We start from the raw sequence: 16,319 nt of genomic DNA on the forward strand, positions 1-16,319 counted from the left end.
GTGTGTGTGTGTGTGTGTGTGTGTGTGTGTGTGTGTGTGTGTGTGTGAGGATTGATGTAGCCTTGATAGCTATGTTGCCAGTTCCAGACCCAGATTTTTGGATACGTGTCTTGTCCAACCTGTTCTGTTTGGTTTGCTCATCCTCTGCTAGCATCCTTTTCCAAATCCCTAGCCCTCCATGGTGAAAGATACTTACGGTCATTTCTATAGGCATCTAAGCCCATGATATAAAATATGCACATGAAAAGGCTTTTCTGTTATTACAGGGACTGAAGGAGCAAATTGGATCTCAGGTGCCGTGGCAGCGTAATGACAAGAATGGAGGGAACCTGTTTAATCTTAGTTCTTTGATGAAAGATATAGTGGATAGCTTTCAAAGTCTCCTTTCCCCGAGATAAGTGTCAATAGCAGGATGCTTCTCAGGAAGTGGAGTTCTACAGTCCACCCAGGATGCTTCTAACAGGGAATATATCTCTTCCCAAGAACCCTCTTAGGATAAGATGGATAACCCCTCTGGGGAGAAAAGTCCGTCCCATTCTCTCCCTCACAGAAAGCTTTGTGTTTTTCCCTCCCACCGCCATTCTTCGTTCCTGTGCCTGCCTTTGCCATCCATTTTACCTTCCCCGGGCTGGAGATCTAAACAGAAAGCAGGCGTGTACCCTTGCTGACCTTCCCATTTCTCCTTTCATAGATTGATGAAAGCACCAGGTCCAGAATAATGCAGTTATAGACTTTTCACGCAGAGCCGGCTGCTGAACTGCTGTTCTAGGTTGTGATTTGGAACTTGGCATATTGTTCTGATGCCCATGCCCATCATAAAGTTCATAAAGAATTGGAATAGTTAAGTGGGTAGGAATATAGGCTCTGTAGCTGTATTGCCTGGGTTCAAATCCAACCTCTGTCATTGCTGGCTGTGTGAATCTAGATGAGTTAATTAACTTCTCTGTGTTTCAGGGTTTTTTTCTCAGTATCTGCCTTATAGGGTTGTGAGGAGTGAATGAATTAATCCACAGAGAGTTTAGGATAGTGCCTGGCTTATGCATAGTAAATGCTCAGTAAGGTTGGCTGCTATGGTTATTATTGTTAAATGGGCACTGAATGAATACGGGAAGGGTGTGCAAGTGATGACAAAGAGGTGAGAGTCGTTCTATTAAAGGCTGCTTATGAACCTCAAAGGATAAAAAGTATGTCCATCAGAAAGCAAGAAGAAAACCTGAAACAGAAAAAGGATGGCTTGATATCCCGAGGAGATAAAGGTTTAGGGAATTGTCACTAAAGGTCTAGAATTAGAAGGTAAAATCCAGAGTATGTCAGTGAAGGCTCAGGTGAGAAAAGTTGCCACCCTAAATGATTGGAGGCAGTCTCCAGTTGTCAGTTTAAGGATATAAACAGTTTCAAGGTCATTGGAAAGTGTGCGGTCCGTTCAAGGTTCCAGCTTCCATCCTATCTAGGAGAGGTACAAAAGGCTCCTGCCTGTTTTGGGCTTTGCTGAATTTTATTTTTCCAGGCTCCTGCTGCAGGGTCAGACCTGAAGGTCAGTGCCTGCATGCAGTTGTTCATTCTCGACGCAGAGAGTGTAATGCAGTGAGGCACGGAGGACTCGACTGCTGACCTTCCTAGTGGGTGTGGCGCTGGGACTTTTGGAGACAGCAAAGCATATTTGCCTCTTGGCTTTAGAACGCTAATGAGACTTGGATTTAGAATTAGGCTGGATTAATGAAGCTCTAATAGTGCTTGATGGAAACGGGATTATCACCCCTGTTTAAGACGTAGACTGAAATCCTGCTGAAGAGATGTCGAATGAACACTTGATGAGGTCTCTCCAAGTGCCTTCTTGTAATTGTACTACAAAAAATGAATAAGTGGATAACCAAAGCAGTGCCATTATATTGTGTTTTCTTGAGTTGCTTTTTTTATTACCAAATTGTGTGCATTGTGCGCTAGGAAAATCTCCTTGATTATATACCCATATGTCATATGTCATTCCAGATTTTATATATGTTAAGAACACTCCCCTCCCCCATTTTATGTATCTGATTTCAAGTGTCTGTGCTCTGAAATATACATAAATATATATATATATACATATATATATATACACATCTTGCTATATATATAAAATGTGCACTTATCTTTTCAGCATCTTACACCATACTTTGTCATGTTTTGGATTTGCTCCTATGTGTACATAGTTGCTTATTTTTAAATGACCCTTACCTTATATTAGTATATCTAAATAAACTGTACCTTCTTATACCTTGTTTCACAGGTATCATTCATGTTTGATGTGCATAGGCACCTGAAGGAGATTGCACTGAGCCCTCATTATTTCATTACCTAATATTAACTCAAGTGCCGCTGGCTTCCATGGACGGCGTTCATTATTTTAGGAGCTTGGTTTACTGATTTACATTAATCTCTTAGTGCTGACTAATTTATTCATTTTCCTGTGTGTGAGAGTTTGTGACTTTGGGATTTTCCCCAAACCCCTCCCCATTTTTTTCCCCAAGAAAATCTTTCTCATAAGTGAGTTAAGCAAAAAGAATTGTAGAATACCCTTTCCTATAATGTACCTATCAGAATTTTTAAAAAGAAACGTAATAAAGGGAACCCCATCTTCCCCCACTAAAAACTAATTGTGTAGACAGTGGTGTATTTATTGGTTCCTTTCATACATTTTCTTTGGGGTCTCCATGATAGAGACAGGGCACACTTAGACTCTACATTGCTAGAGGACAGGATTGTGCCACTCTGGGATCCCTAGAACGTTTTGGGTAATAAGTGACTTTTAATAGCACTGGCATCATCCCCTTACCTACATTAGATGTCAAGGAATTAATTCTTGACCTTTTAGATTGCAGGCAGTTAACTCTTGAACAGCATGGGGGATTAAGGTTGCTGACCCCCTGGGTAGTCGAAAAATCCATTTCCTGCTGTTTCTGCCTCAAAAACAAAGGAATTAGTAAACCACAAGGGCAATAAGCTGAAACAATTTGAATAGAAGCAGAACTCAAACGCTACTTCTTTTAAGTCCACATATTGTGATCTCTAATCGAACACAAACTTTCCTCCACACTTAGCTAAAGTGAAGAACTGTAAAATGAAAATATTGGTACTACAATATTTATTGGAAAAGAAATCCACATGTAAGTGGATGCTCACAGTTTAAACTCGCATCGTTCAAGGGCCAGCTGTATATATAAACTAGACAATGACCCTGATGGTTTTTTTTTTTTTTTTTTTTCTTTTTTCGGTACACGGGCCTCTCACCGTTGTGGCCTCTCCCACTGCGGAGCACAGGCTCCGGACGCGCAGGCTCAGCGGCCATGGCTCACGGGCCCAGCCGCTCTGCAGCATGTGGGATCCTCCCGGACCGGGGCATGAACCCGTGTCCCCTGCATCGGCAGGCGGACTCTCAACCACTGCGCCACCAGGGAAGCCTGACCCTGATCTTAATGAGATTCAGCCAGAAAATCTGCCCAGATCAATCTCTCTCTTTCTCCCTCCCCTTCTTCTCATTCTTCTCTGCCCATAAAAAAGGAAACATGGACATTTCTTAAGTTTGGGAGACAGGAGCCATTTGGTTGAGGGGCAGATTTAGTTTCAGGGATGGTTTATCTGTTGCCAGAGGTGTTTTACTTGTAGACGCTACCATTGGTTTCTCAATGGTGAGAAATTCCTCTTCTCTTAAGCAAACACCTTTGGCACTGAGGCTCCTGGCCAGGGTCTGTCTCTTCTCTTGGCTCCTTCTCTCCTGGTAATGCCTGAAATTCAGTTTTGAAGCTACTTCGCTCCTGCATGCTGGAAGGCAGATGATCTCTGCCTGGCACACACAGAAGCCTCTCTCCTCCCCTGGCCCAGCTCTTCCTTCCTCCAGGCCAGGCCAGGCCACAGATGTGTGCTAATGAGAGCTTCTCTTTGTTTACAGGGTTTGGGATGCTCTGACAGACAATTACATCCCTTCACTCTCAGAAGACTGGAGAGACCCAAACGTGGAGGCTCTGAATGGCAACAGCTCTGAAACTGAGGTACCTCTCTGGGACCCCCAGCTTAGCAGGGCTTGAGAAGCTGTGGATTCCAGTTAGAAAAACATTCAGTAATGCAACAGTCTTCCCCACTATGTACTGAAGCTCGACATCATTGCTGGGAAAGTAGGAGTTGTGGAGGAAGTGAAAAATAAGATGAAGGGGGACATCCAGGGTATATGAGGTGATTGGAGTGATTGTAAAGACTGTAAATGCAGATCACTTCTGTTGCTCATCATCGGCCTACAACATGCAAAATAAGGTGATCTGAAGTAAGAGAGGAGAGTGAATATAATGGGCTTTTTTTGTGTTGGAATAATGATGGTTAAAAAAAAAAAATCAGGGTTTCCCATCTAAGATGGACAGTTCAGTCCCATCAAAAAGTGTTGACAGACTTGTGACCAGCTCAGGGCCTGGCTAATGGCCAGAGTGGGGACCCAGATAATAGTGAGGTGACCATGCAATGGGGAGGAATTCTTTATGAAACTCATTAAACAGGCACTTATATGGCTGGACCTGAGTCACGGTCTGTGGTTACTGATACCGAAGAGGAAAGTAGCCTACAGACTTCTGAAAAAGTAAAGAGAAAGACTTATTTTGAGTTGACTTGCATAGGTTATGGAATGTGACCTTTCAGAATATCCAAACTGCCCCTCCTAGCTGAATATACATATAGAAAGCTAAATCACGTAAGGGCTCTGTCCTTGCTAAAAGCCTGTTTCTACGTTGCTTTGTCTTCTAGTTTCATTTATAAAGGAAATTTGACAATTTCTTATCAGGAAGGGCTGTCACAATCCTGTGCGCACAGCAAATGAGGGTGGGAGGTGGATCTGATCTTTCCAGGTGCTCCAGGATTGAGTCCAAGGAAGAGCGAGAACCAGATTTCCCTTATTGGATGACATTTCTGCAGATCATTGGCCAAAATAGCACAGCAAAGAGATCAGCAATTGGCCGATTTGTTGAAAAGGTGGCTGAATACCCTTTTTAATTCTTCTAATACTTAGCCATCCAAAATACTTAAAACCGCAAGAATAGACTTCGAAACAAAGAGATTTGCTTCAACCCTACTTAGCATGGATGTGGGATGTCTCAGGTCCTGTTTTGAACTCCCGAGTGCTTTTTTTCTCTTGCGGTACTTATATAGATCGTGTTTAGTACTTACCCAAAATGCAAAGGAGAAGATAGGCAATAATGGAATAACCCTAGTGACTGAAATGAAATCAGGTCCGTCATGGTGCAAAAGGCAGATTTTGCTTTGTTATCTCCTTTGCCACCTTTCCAACTCATTTTGTGGATTAAGCCAAAGTATATATAAGATAGCCTACCCTTCAAAAGGACTCTAATTTATCCTCATTTGCAGATTTCCCTCAAGAGGGTTAATATTTCAGGGCAAACTGAATGACCCTGAGAAGGATGATCTTGAGCTCTGCTCCTTGTAGAATATTCTCCATCTGACCCACGGGAAATGGACGGCGTAGCAAAAGTGGATGGATTAAGGTTGTTTTATTTTAGCCTCTTTTATTATCTGGATTCATTACAGTAGAAGCTCTTTTCACTGACATCAGTTTAAACGACTTGCTATATAACCAGTGCTCTGTATTCCTTCTGTAAAACATGCCAACCGAAAGCCCTTGGCATGCGGCATGAACACGACTGGTAGGCTTCTCTCTGGGAAGTCTTATCTCTTCTTCCACTTAATTCATTGCCAAGAATCAGTTGTGTTTGTTCCCAAACCTGTTCATGCTTGTCCTTGTGACTGTAACTAATGTCATGAAATGTTATGGAAACTGTAGGGTTGTGACTGCAAAGACAGTCATTTTTGCTTTTATAAAATCAAAGTAACACATGTGTGTAATTTTAAAAGTCAAATAATATTTTTAAAATAATGCGAGACAACAAAAAATATAAACAGCAGTCTCTGACTTATCTTTCCTGGCTCCATAGAGGCAACCACTTTGACTTCTTATAGCTGTTTCTTTTGGCGGGTACCTACAATTTTCTAAATAACACATTTATGTTACTACTTCTTTGATTATCTAAAATGAATAATTTTGGCTGTTGTCCATTATGGAAGGTAAGATTTAAGTCTCTCGCATCACCTCAAATACTCACATTTGGCCTTCCCCCTTGTCACCAATTAAATCAATATTACAAGTACACACTAGGGTAACTGTGTAAATACTATTTCTTACTGAATCATGTAGTGTTCTATAAGAATATTTCCTCTCTTGTACAACTTCTTATTTAACCTGGAGTGAAGAATTGCCTTGTTTTTTCATTTGCTTAGCTTCCTATATATCTATCATTAGTTCAACCCCAAACTCTGAGTGAACTCTACATCTCATAATATATTTTTAAAAAATCAGATAGTCTTTCAATTCAATCAAAAAAAAAAATCCAAACTAGTACCCTCCATCTTTTTGCTATAAACTAATGTGGTTGTACTCTAGATCTAGTGCACAGCTGCTGTCCTGGGAAATCTTCATGTCTCTCTCTCCTGTCCTCTGACTGCCATGCTTTTATTTTTCTGGGTATGTTCCCTTGTTTTGGTGAAAAAAATTCAGTGTATTCTTGAGAAAGGGTAGAGAGGAATATATTTGTTAGAATAGATGAGAGTGTCTTTATTCTCCCATCATACTCTTGATTGAGAATTTGACTTGATAGAGTTATTTTAGGCTGCAAGTGAATATTTACTCAGAATTGCAAAGCCATCATTATCTTTTCCTCCAGCTTTCAGTGACGATTGAGAAGCCCCATTTAGAATCCATTCTGATTCTTTGTCTTTTCTATGTGACTCTCTTTTGGTTCTCTCTAGAAGCTTTCAGAATATTCTCTTTTTCTTTTCTCATTTCTTTTACAGTAATGTGCCTTAGAGTGAGCTTTATTTTTTCATTCAGATGAATTATAATCCATGGGCCCTTTTGACCTGGAAGCTCATGACTTTAAATTGTGGCATGGTTTCTTGTTATTTCTCTGAAGATGAATTATTTCCATTTTCTGCCTCTATTGAGATGATTATATGGTTTTCTCCTTTATTATGTCAATGTAATGAATTACATGAATTGAGTTTCAAATGTTAAATCAACCTTGCATTCTTGCATTCTTGAGATTAAAGGCAACTTGGTCATGGTATATTACTTTTCCTTTTTAATCATAGCTTTACTGAAGGATAATTGGCAAACAATAAACAACACATGTTAAAGAGTGCAGTTTGATAGGTTTTGACATATGTATACGTCTGTGAAACCATCACGACAATCAAGATAGTGAGCATGTCTGCATGTCCATCACTCTTCCCTTTCACCCCCCAATCTTCAGGCAGCTAGCTGCTGTCATCATAGATTAGTTTGCATTTTCTAGAATTTTGTATAGGTGGAATCACGCAGCATGTACTCTTTTTTCGGTCTGATTTTTAAAACTCAATATAATTATCTAGATATTCATCTATTTTATTGCATGTATCTACATACATTCCTTTTTATTGCTGAGTAGTGTTCCATTATATTGATATACTATAATTTGCTTATTCATTCACATGTTGATGGACATTTGGTTTTTTTCCAGCTTTTGAATATTGCGAATGAAGCTACTATGAACATTCTCATATAAGTCTTTTTGTGGACATGTCTCTGTTTCTCTTGGGTAAAAACCTATGAGTGGGATGTCTGAGTCATATTGTAAGTGTCTTTTTCACTTTTTTTTTTTTTTTTGGTGTGTGGTACGCAGGCCTCTCACTGTTGTGGCCTCTCCCGTTGCGGAGCACAGGCTCCGGACGCGTAGGCTCAGCGGCCATGGCTCACGGGCCCAGCCACTCCGTAGCATGTGGGATCCTCCCGGACCGGGGCACGAACCCGTGTCCCCTGCATCGGCAGGCGGACTCTCAACCACTGCGCCACCAGGGAAGCCCTGGACAGCCTTTTTGATTTTAGTCATTTGAGTGGGTATATAGTAGTATCTTATTTTAATTTGCATTTTCCCGGTAACAAATGATGTTAAGCGTCTTTTCATGTGCTTATTCACAGACCATGCATCTTCTTTGGTGAAGTGCCTGTTCAGATCTTTTGCCCATTTTCTTAGTGGGCTGTTTGTGTTCTTAGTAATGAGTCATTGGAGTTCCTCATGTTAAAAGATAAAATGAGGCATATTAAATTTCTGAGAGTTGACCTGAGCAAAAATCTGTTCGAATCAGACAATGCCAAACCCAAAGTGGGTAGGAGTGCTCCATCGACAGGAGCTAGAGGAAGGACTTTTACAGAGAAGAGGTGGAAGCAAAGGAAGGAAATTATCTGATTGGCTGTAGCTTGAGTGGTTGTATCATCTGGAAAAGTCTGGGTGGCTGTTTGTGAGTGGCTGTCCTTGGGTTTGGGTTCTTAACCTTGAGGCATTAGAGGTTTTGGTTTGCTTAGGAGGCTCCTGAAGCATTCAAGTCATCTCAGTCTAATAGCCTCTTCGTTTACGTATTTTAACACATATATTCTAGGTATAGTCCTTTTTCTGTTGTATGTTTTACAAATATTTTCTTCTTGTCTATGGACTGTCTTTTCACTTTATTAACAGTACATTTGAAGAGCAAATGTTTTTTAAATGTGATGAAGTCCAGTTTATTCATCTGTGTTTAATAGTTTGTGCTTTTTATGTAGTACTTAAGAAATTGCCAAACCCAGGGTCACTAAGAGTTTTTTCTTAAGCCTTCTAGAAGTTTTGTAGTTTTAGCTCTTATATAGTTTATGATCCACTTCACGTTAGTTTCTGTATATGGTGTGAGGTTAATGTCAGGGTTCATGTGTATGGCTATCCAGTTGTTCTAGTACAATTCATTGGAAATATCCTTTCCATATTGAATTGTCTTGGCACCTTTGTTGAAAATCAGTTGACCTAAATGTGTGGATATATTTCTGAATTCTCTGTTCTGTTTCACTGATATATGTGTCTATCTTAATGCCAATATTATGCTATATTCATTACTGTAGCTTTATAATAATGTCTTGACATAAAGCATAAGTCTTTCAACTTTGTTCTTTTTTTTCAAAGTTGCTTTGGCTATTTTAGGTCCTTTGCTTTTCTGTATAAATTTTGGAATCACCTGATCAATTTGTACAAAGAAACTTGCTGGACATTCAACTGTGATTGTATTAAATCTATAGAACAATTTATGTATGTAGATCAATGTTAATGTGATGAATTACACTAATTGATTTTCAAATATTAAACCAACCTTTCATTTTTAAGATAAATCCCACTTAGTTGTGATAGATATCCTTTTCACATAATGTGGGATTTGATTTGTTTATATTTTATTAAGGATTTTTGCATCTGTGTTCATGAGGAATCTTTCTTTTTAATTTTCTTTTCTTGTAATGTCATATGGTGAATTGGGAATTTTTCTTCTTTTATTTTCTGAAAGAGTTTGTGTTATATTGGTATTATTTCTTCCTTAAATGTTTGATTGACTACACCAATGAAACTATCTGGACCAGGGGTTTTCTCCGTGAAAGTTTTTGATTACAGATTCAATTCCTTTAATAGATGTTGGGCTGGGCTTCCCTGGTGGGACAGTGGTTGAGAGTCCGCATGCTGATGAAGGGGACACGGGTTCGTGCCCCGGTCCGGGAAGATCCCACGTGCGCAGAGCGGCTGGGCCTGTGAGCTATGGCCGCTGAGCCTGCGTGTCCGGAGCCTGTGCTCCGCAACGGGAGAGGCCACAACAGTGAGAGGCCTGCTTACCGCAAAAAAAGATATTGGGCTATTTAGATTTTCCACTTCTTCCTGAGATGATTTTGGTAAAGTGTGTTTCTTAAGGAATTTATTCATTTAATCTAAGTCATAGTATTGACCACAAAGTTGTTTATGATATTCTCTCATTCTTTCAATGTTAGTAAGATCTATAGTGATGTTCCCTTTTTTATTACTGTTATTGTTGACTTGTGTTTTCTCTCTCCTCTGTCCCTCTCCCTCACCCCCTTCTCATCAGTCTGTTTTTGGGTTTATCACTTTTATTAATCTTTCCAGAGAACCACTTTTTTTTTCCCTCTGTGTTTTTTCATTTTCTAGTATGTTGATTTCTTCCCTTAACTTGATTGTATTCTTCTTTGTATTTAAAATAGGGTTTTACTTCACCCTTTATTTTTTAAGCTTCTAAAGTGGAAGCTTAGGTCATATTTTAAACTTTAAAAATATGATCTTAGTCTATTTGGGCTTCTATAACAAAATACGACAGACTGGGTGGCTTATAGACAACAGAAATTTACTTTTCACAGTTATGGAGGCTGGATATCCACGATCAGGGTGCCAGCATGGTTGATTCTGGTAAAAGGTCTCTTCCAGCTTGCAGACTGTCAACTTCTGACTATGTCCTCACAGGACACGTGGTACAGAGGAGCTCTGTGGAGCCCCTTTTATAGAAATACACTCCCACTGATGAGGGTTCCACCCTCCCCAGCACCTCCCCAAGGCCTCCTTATACCATCACATTGGGGGTTAGGATTTCAACATGAATTTTGGGCGGACACAAACATTTAGTCCATAGTAATAACATAAGCATCTTAAAACAATAAAATTTCTTTTAAGCATTGCCTTAACTGAATCCCACAATTTTGATGTGGTATGTTTTCATTATCATTCAGTTCAAAATATTTTCCAGTTTCCTCTTTCTTTTTTGGCCTATGGGTTATTTAGAAGAATGTTTATAGATATTTTGTCATTGATTTCTCATTTAATTTTGTCAGAGAACAAAATCTGTACAGATTAAATCTTTTAAAATATATTGAGACTGACGTATGACCTAGCACATGTTGTATCTTAGTGAATGTACTATGTATCACTGAGAAGAATGTATATTTGGCAATTGTTGGTTGTGATGTTCTAAAAAGGTCAACTAGATTAAGGTGGTTTATAGTATGGTTGGATTCTTTATATTCTGATTTTTTGTCTGTTTTTTTTATCAATTATCAAGACAAGAGTGTTAAAAATTTCCAGTTATTACCCTGGATTTCTCTATTTCTTTCTTCAGTTCTGTCAGTTTTTGTTTTATATATTTCGAAGCTCTGTTATTAACTGCATACACTTTTACTATTATTATGTCTTCCTGATTGACCCTTTTATCACTATGAAATATCCTTCTTTATCTCTGGTAATACTCCTTGTTTTGAAATCTGCTTTGTCTGATACGAATTTAACCACAACAGCTTTCTTATGCTATTAGGTATACATTTTTTTCAATTCTTTTACTTTTCATCTATCTGCGTCTTTAAAATGTGTCTTTTATAGATTGTATGTAGTTGGGTCTTTTATATTCAGTCTGACAATGATAATCTGTGCTTTTTAGTTTATTGTGTTTAGTTCACTTGCATAGCATTTAGTTCATTAACGTTTAACATAACATTACTAGTTTGTGTTTAGGTGTACCATCTTGCATTTCTATTTGTTCCATCTGGGTTTTTTGTTGTTATTGTTCCTCTGTTTCACCTTTTTTTGGGTTAATCAAATACTTTTTGGTATTCCATTTTATATCTACCTTTGGAATTTTAGTTATACCTCTTTGTATAGCTGTACCTTTCTTTTTAGTGGATGCTAGGTTGGCATCTGCTCTCTAGCATCTCTTTTTTTTTTTTTTTTTTTTTTTTGTGTTTTGGGCCCTCTCCCCTTTTGTGTCTTTCCCTTTTGGGGGCTCTGTCTCTGGGCCCACAGGCTCAGCGGCCATGGCTCACGGGCCCAGCCGCTCCGCGGCATGTGGGATCTTCCTGGACCGGGGCACGAACCTGTGTCCCCTGCATCGGCAGGCGGACTCCCAACCACTGCGCCACCAGGGAAGCCAGGGAAGCCCTCTAGCATCTCTTTTGCTGTTGTCTTTTCTCCAGTTCTCTTTGTCCCTGTGGGATATTCTCTTTTGATCCCTTTACTCTCACTTTAGCAGAGTTTCAGGAGATAACTGCGTGTGCTCAACTCCCACGTACCTTCCTTCTACTGCTCAAAAACAGAAACAGGAAACAAAAGTTGTGTTGTGTTGTGGATGATGCAAGAAAGACTACGTGAAATTCTACTCGGAGGCCCATGATGGAAGAAAAGGCCTTGGCCTTACGTTAGGCGCTCGGTGAATGAATAAATGTACATTTATGTTTTTAGGTCAAAATAATATGCTTGAGCTGTGTATGTATGTATGACTATTATTCACAATTCTCCACTTTTAATTGGGTTTTTCAGTTAATGAACCTATTCTGTTCCTGACTGTGATGTAAAAGATGGTCTCTTTTATCCCTGTAACTTAAATTGATAGCAGATGGTGGTTCTCTTAGACAAGAGGAAATGGGAGTCTAGGACAGTAAGTTACATCCTTCTGTTTTCAGGTGAATAAGCAGCTCATTTATCTGTGGAGCTGGGACTGAATATAGGAGGTGATAGTATTGCCATTCAGTCCTCTCCTTTTCATTCCTTCTTTCAACAAGTATTTGTTGCCACGTGCTGTTTGCTGTGTTCTGGTGCATCTTCCTTTGGGGATATAGAAGCACTGACTTAACCCACACAGATGGGTTAAGTTGCCCTTTCCTTGGGCTGGGTACATATTGGTGATTTTTTCTCTTTCTTTTACTTTTTGACTGGAGGTGAAAATGTATCGCTATCTCTTAAATTTGGTCAAGAAGACAACCACCCATGTGAAACAATCGTGGTAAGGGGAGGGAAATATCGTGCAGTAGAAATTCCCTTTCCTGTGAATGGCATCATCTGGAATGCTTTAACAAACAACACTGGTTAATAGGCATTATTGGACACAAGAACTTGATGTCATTTTAATTCTCACTCAGACTCCTGTGCACCTAGATTTAGCATTCTCATAGTCTCCAGGGAAGAGTCTCTGCATTTATTTTTAAGCTTTAAGTGACCAAGTTACAGCCCTAAAGGCACACCGTTTACCGAAAGCAGGAGGAGGAAACAGCTTGCTGAATAGTATGGCCAGGCTCATTTCTGGATCTTGGTCTTCTGTTCTCAATTCTGGGAAGAAGTCACTCAGAAGAATGAGGTTTTTTTCTTGAAAGAGCCATAGTTCACTTCAATAATATGGAGACAACTTGAAGATTTAGTCTACAGAGAAATTCAGCCCCAATTTGACAGCCTTCTCGTTTCCACACAAGAGGCTAAAGAACTCCCTGCAGTCGTTTCTCTGCATGTGTCATATATTAAGAATAAGAGTATTCATACACTTGTCCGTATACATATGTGTATGAATATGTATGACGAATACTGTTATCAATATACGTAAATGCTGTCACTTTCCAAAATCTTTCTCACCAGCTTTCCACACTCTGTACAAGATGCTGTCCTACGAACAGAGGGAAGGGAAGGAGTCTGTAAACAGCATTGAAAGGAAATAGGGCTTGTTGAGAAGTGACAAGAGCAGAACAGAGTCCACTAGATAGAGGCAAAACATGGGACCAGGCTTAGAGAGGGTGAGGAAGATGAGGGAACCAGAACAAAAGCTACAGAGTGAGGAGAAAAGGAGAGGGACAGGGCAGATGCAGTGAAAGCAGAGGATGGCAGAGATCCACGTGGGGAAGAAGGAAGGGGCCAGGGCTTTCTCGGGAGGACTTTGTGCATGTGTCTCCTTTTATTTTATTTCATTTTGTAGCGGCAGACTTCTGAGATCTGAGAACATACGGGTTAGGTATAGCTCCCACGATACTACGAACTTATGGTAACTTTCACAAGCTTATAATTCATTTTCAAATCTCGTTTTACCCATGCCTGAAAAATCAAACCAGCAGGCTTTGTACCAGAGGGGAGAGAAGGCTCTAACTAGGGATCATCCATGCCGCTGCCTGGCTTCCCTAATGTCTGAACAGCAAGAAGGGTCTATGCCTAAAAGCTCTCCCCTGCCTTCACCTGGAGCTCAGAGGGAGGACTTGGGAAGGGCGATGGTGTAGTTGAAAGATGCAGTATTAACAGCCAGTGAGGTAAACTCGCTAAAATTGACCACATCTCAGAAAATGTAAATATTCCATTTAAAAAATCGAATTACTATGAAAAGAATTCTGGTTATAGACTCACACTTGCTGTCAGATGCTTATAAAAAATAATCCAAACAGAAAAGAAAACTTTGTTTCCCAGCATGAGCCTAACTTCTACCACAGGACTTTCTAGCCCTAAGAAAGTTCTGCCATGTGAGAGTAGGTGTGAACAAACCGTGGCTACAGGAGTTTCCTTCTGCACAGTGGGGAGCTGCAGAAAGCAGGCGGGTACCACAGGTGGTGGACTTGGCGGAGAGAGGAGCATATGGGTTCGACAGCAGAAATAGATGTCACCATCTGGCACAAAACCCCTCAAATAATCCCATTACCTCCCTGTCCTACCCCTTATCCAGGTTGAGAGCAGGGGGCCTTTGAGATATATTTGATTTTTTCTTTATGACATAGTCCCGGTTTTAAGCAAATGTAGACAGAAGGTGATGTGTTTTGTTGGGGGTACCTGCCAAGGTGGAGTTCAAGGAAGAGGGGAGAAGTTTCTGAGGATGGACTCCCTCTGACATGATTGCTTGGATTGGAACTGGGATGTTTCCTGCGGGTGCTAATTAGAACAGGAAAAGTGTAATACCCAGGAAAGAGGGAGATCAGCATGCCAGCTGTTGGTGCGCAAGTGAAATTGATTCCTGGAAGACAGGTGTCTGCAGGAAGATTTCCTTGAGGCACTTCCTGCCAGACCCTAAATGACTTTCAAACGAGACTCCTGGACACAGACAGCTTGTTAGGTGGTTTAGGGGCTTATCCTGTGCAGGTTTTGAACATCAATACCAGGCTATGGCCGCTTGGGACACCGACAGTAAAGTCAGATATGCTGTGAATACCTTGCTGGACTTCTACATTTAGAATCTCAAGGGTTGGGAGCTTTCAGAGCCTTACTTGGGATGATGGAAATCTGGAGACACGTGGCAAATGTTTCAGTATGTGCTGTTGCTGTGGAGTCTGTCCTTTGGTTGGTGTGCTTAGGTTGTTCCGTTGGCATGTCCAACGGAGCTTCTGTACATCCTTCATCAGCTACGACACCATGCCTAGATTCCAATGACACAATGACATTTCATCAAATTTTAAAAACATGATTATTTGCACTGGAACAGCCCACCCCTTTAAATGCCTAATAAAATAAAATCTGGAAACCGATCCCCAGATTGAAATTCCTTATATAAACAAGTGTGCCTTTGCTGCAGGAGTTGGTTGCCATTGTTACTCACCTCAGGAAGGTTCCTTGTTCATGTAAAAACGACCTGTCTGTCGGTTAAAGAACAGTTCTGCTCCCCATGGGTCAGAATGGTGCCGGCCACACATGCCTTATTGTCTTTTTCTAAGCTGGACCCAGTGATGCGTGCTGTGTGGACAGGGTACGCTTGGAATTGGATGAAACTCTGCACACCTCTTCAGATTTTCTCTTTACACAGGGGATGGCCAGAGTGGCCTCTGTCAGTGTCATCTATTCTAGAGACTGGAGAGAATCCTAGTTCTGCTGATGGTCAATCAGAATTCCATCCCCCACCCCACACCTCTTTCAGATCCATGAGAAAGGAGAGGAAGAGTTCAATGAGAAGAGTGAACATTATTCTGGAATCAGTGAGGAGCCTCTGCTCACAGCAGATCAGGTACGAATCTCTCTCTCTCTCTCTCTCTCTCTCTCTCTCTCTCTCTCTCTCTCTAAGTTCTTGGAACTTTTAGTTCCTTTGATAGACAAAAAGTCTGAATACATACCTGCCACATCCCTTTCAGGCAGTAGAAAACTGTATGGTCTTGTGGTGGCTGTGTCTTTGGTAAATTTCATGTCTCTTTAAGCCTCAGTTTATGCACCTGCTGTAATTAGGGATGTAATTCCTGACGTGTGTTGGATGTGGTCCATGTTTGATAACAGCCAGAGATGGGCTCAGCGTTTACTGCCTTCATTTCCTGCTAAGTGTCTTTATTGCAGCTCATTGTACTTGGAGTCAAGACACTTAAACAAGGGTCCCAAATAGCTGTTCTACAAGAATAGAAATGGCAGAAGAGGCTTCCAAGTGATGGACATTTTCTCATATTTCATAGAACACTGAAAACGTTGAGCCTTCCAAAAGAAGTATTAGAAACACTTGTTTTTTTTTTTTATAAAAAAAGATCTAATGTTTCACATTTTATTGAGTTACTTAATTTTAGTTTTAATAATTTGTTACTTAGGGAAAATACTCCTGAGTCTCTGGATTCCTTATTCAACCTTTGAGTCAACAACTATTTATGGGCACTTGCTTTGAGCAGGCACCTTTCAGGTGTTTTCACAGAGTGGTTCTGAAAA

At 40.4% G+C, this 16,319-nt stretch overlaps 1 protein-coding gene across 3 annotated transcripts in view; it reads left to right on the plus strand.

The window, feature by feature from the left end:
* Positions 1 to 16,319, plus strand: part of FEZ1 (fasciculation and elongation protein zeta 1) — a 40,322-nt gene that overhangs the window by 9,326 nt on the left and 14,677 nt on the right. For all 3 annotated transcript variants that reach the window (XM_027081892.1, XM_027081893.1, XM_027081890.1), the window contains exons 3-4: positions 3,929 to 4,028; positions 15,556 to 15,642. In XM_027081892.1, the coding sequence (XP_026937693.1) occupies positions 3,929 to 4,028; positions 15,556 to 15,642 (187 nt within the window). The remainder of the gene's footprint in view (positions 1 to 3,928; positions 4,029 to 15,555; positions 15,643 to 16,319) is intronic.

The sequence above is a fragment of the Aethalodelphis obliquidens genome, unplaced genomic scaffold (genome assembly GCF_003676395.1).
Source record: "Aethalodelphis obliquidens isolate GAN/ISIS:26980383/991018 unplaced genomic scaffold, ASM367639v1 scaffold46, whole genome shotgun sequence".
NCBI classification, from domain to species: domain Eukaryota; kingdom Metazoa; phylum Chordata; class Mammalia; order Artiodactyla; family Delphinidae; genus Aethalodelphis; species Aethalodelphis obliquidens.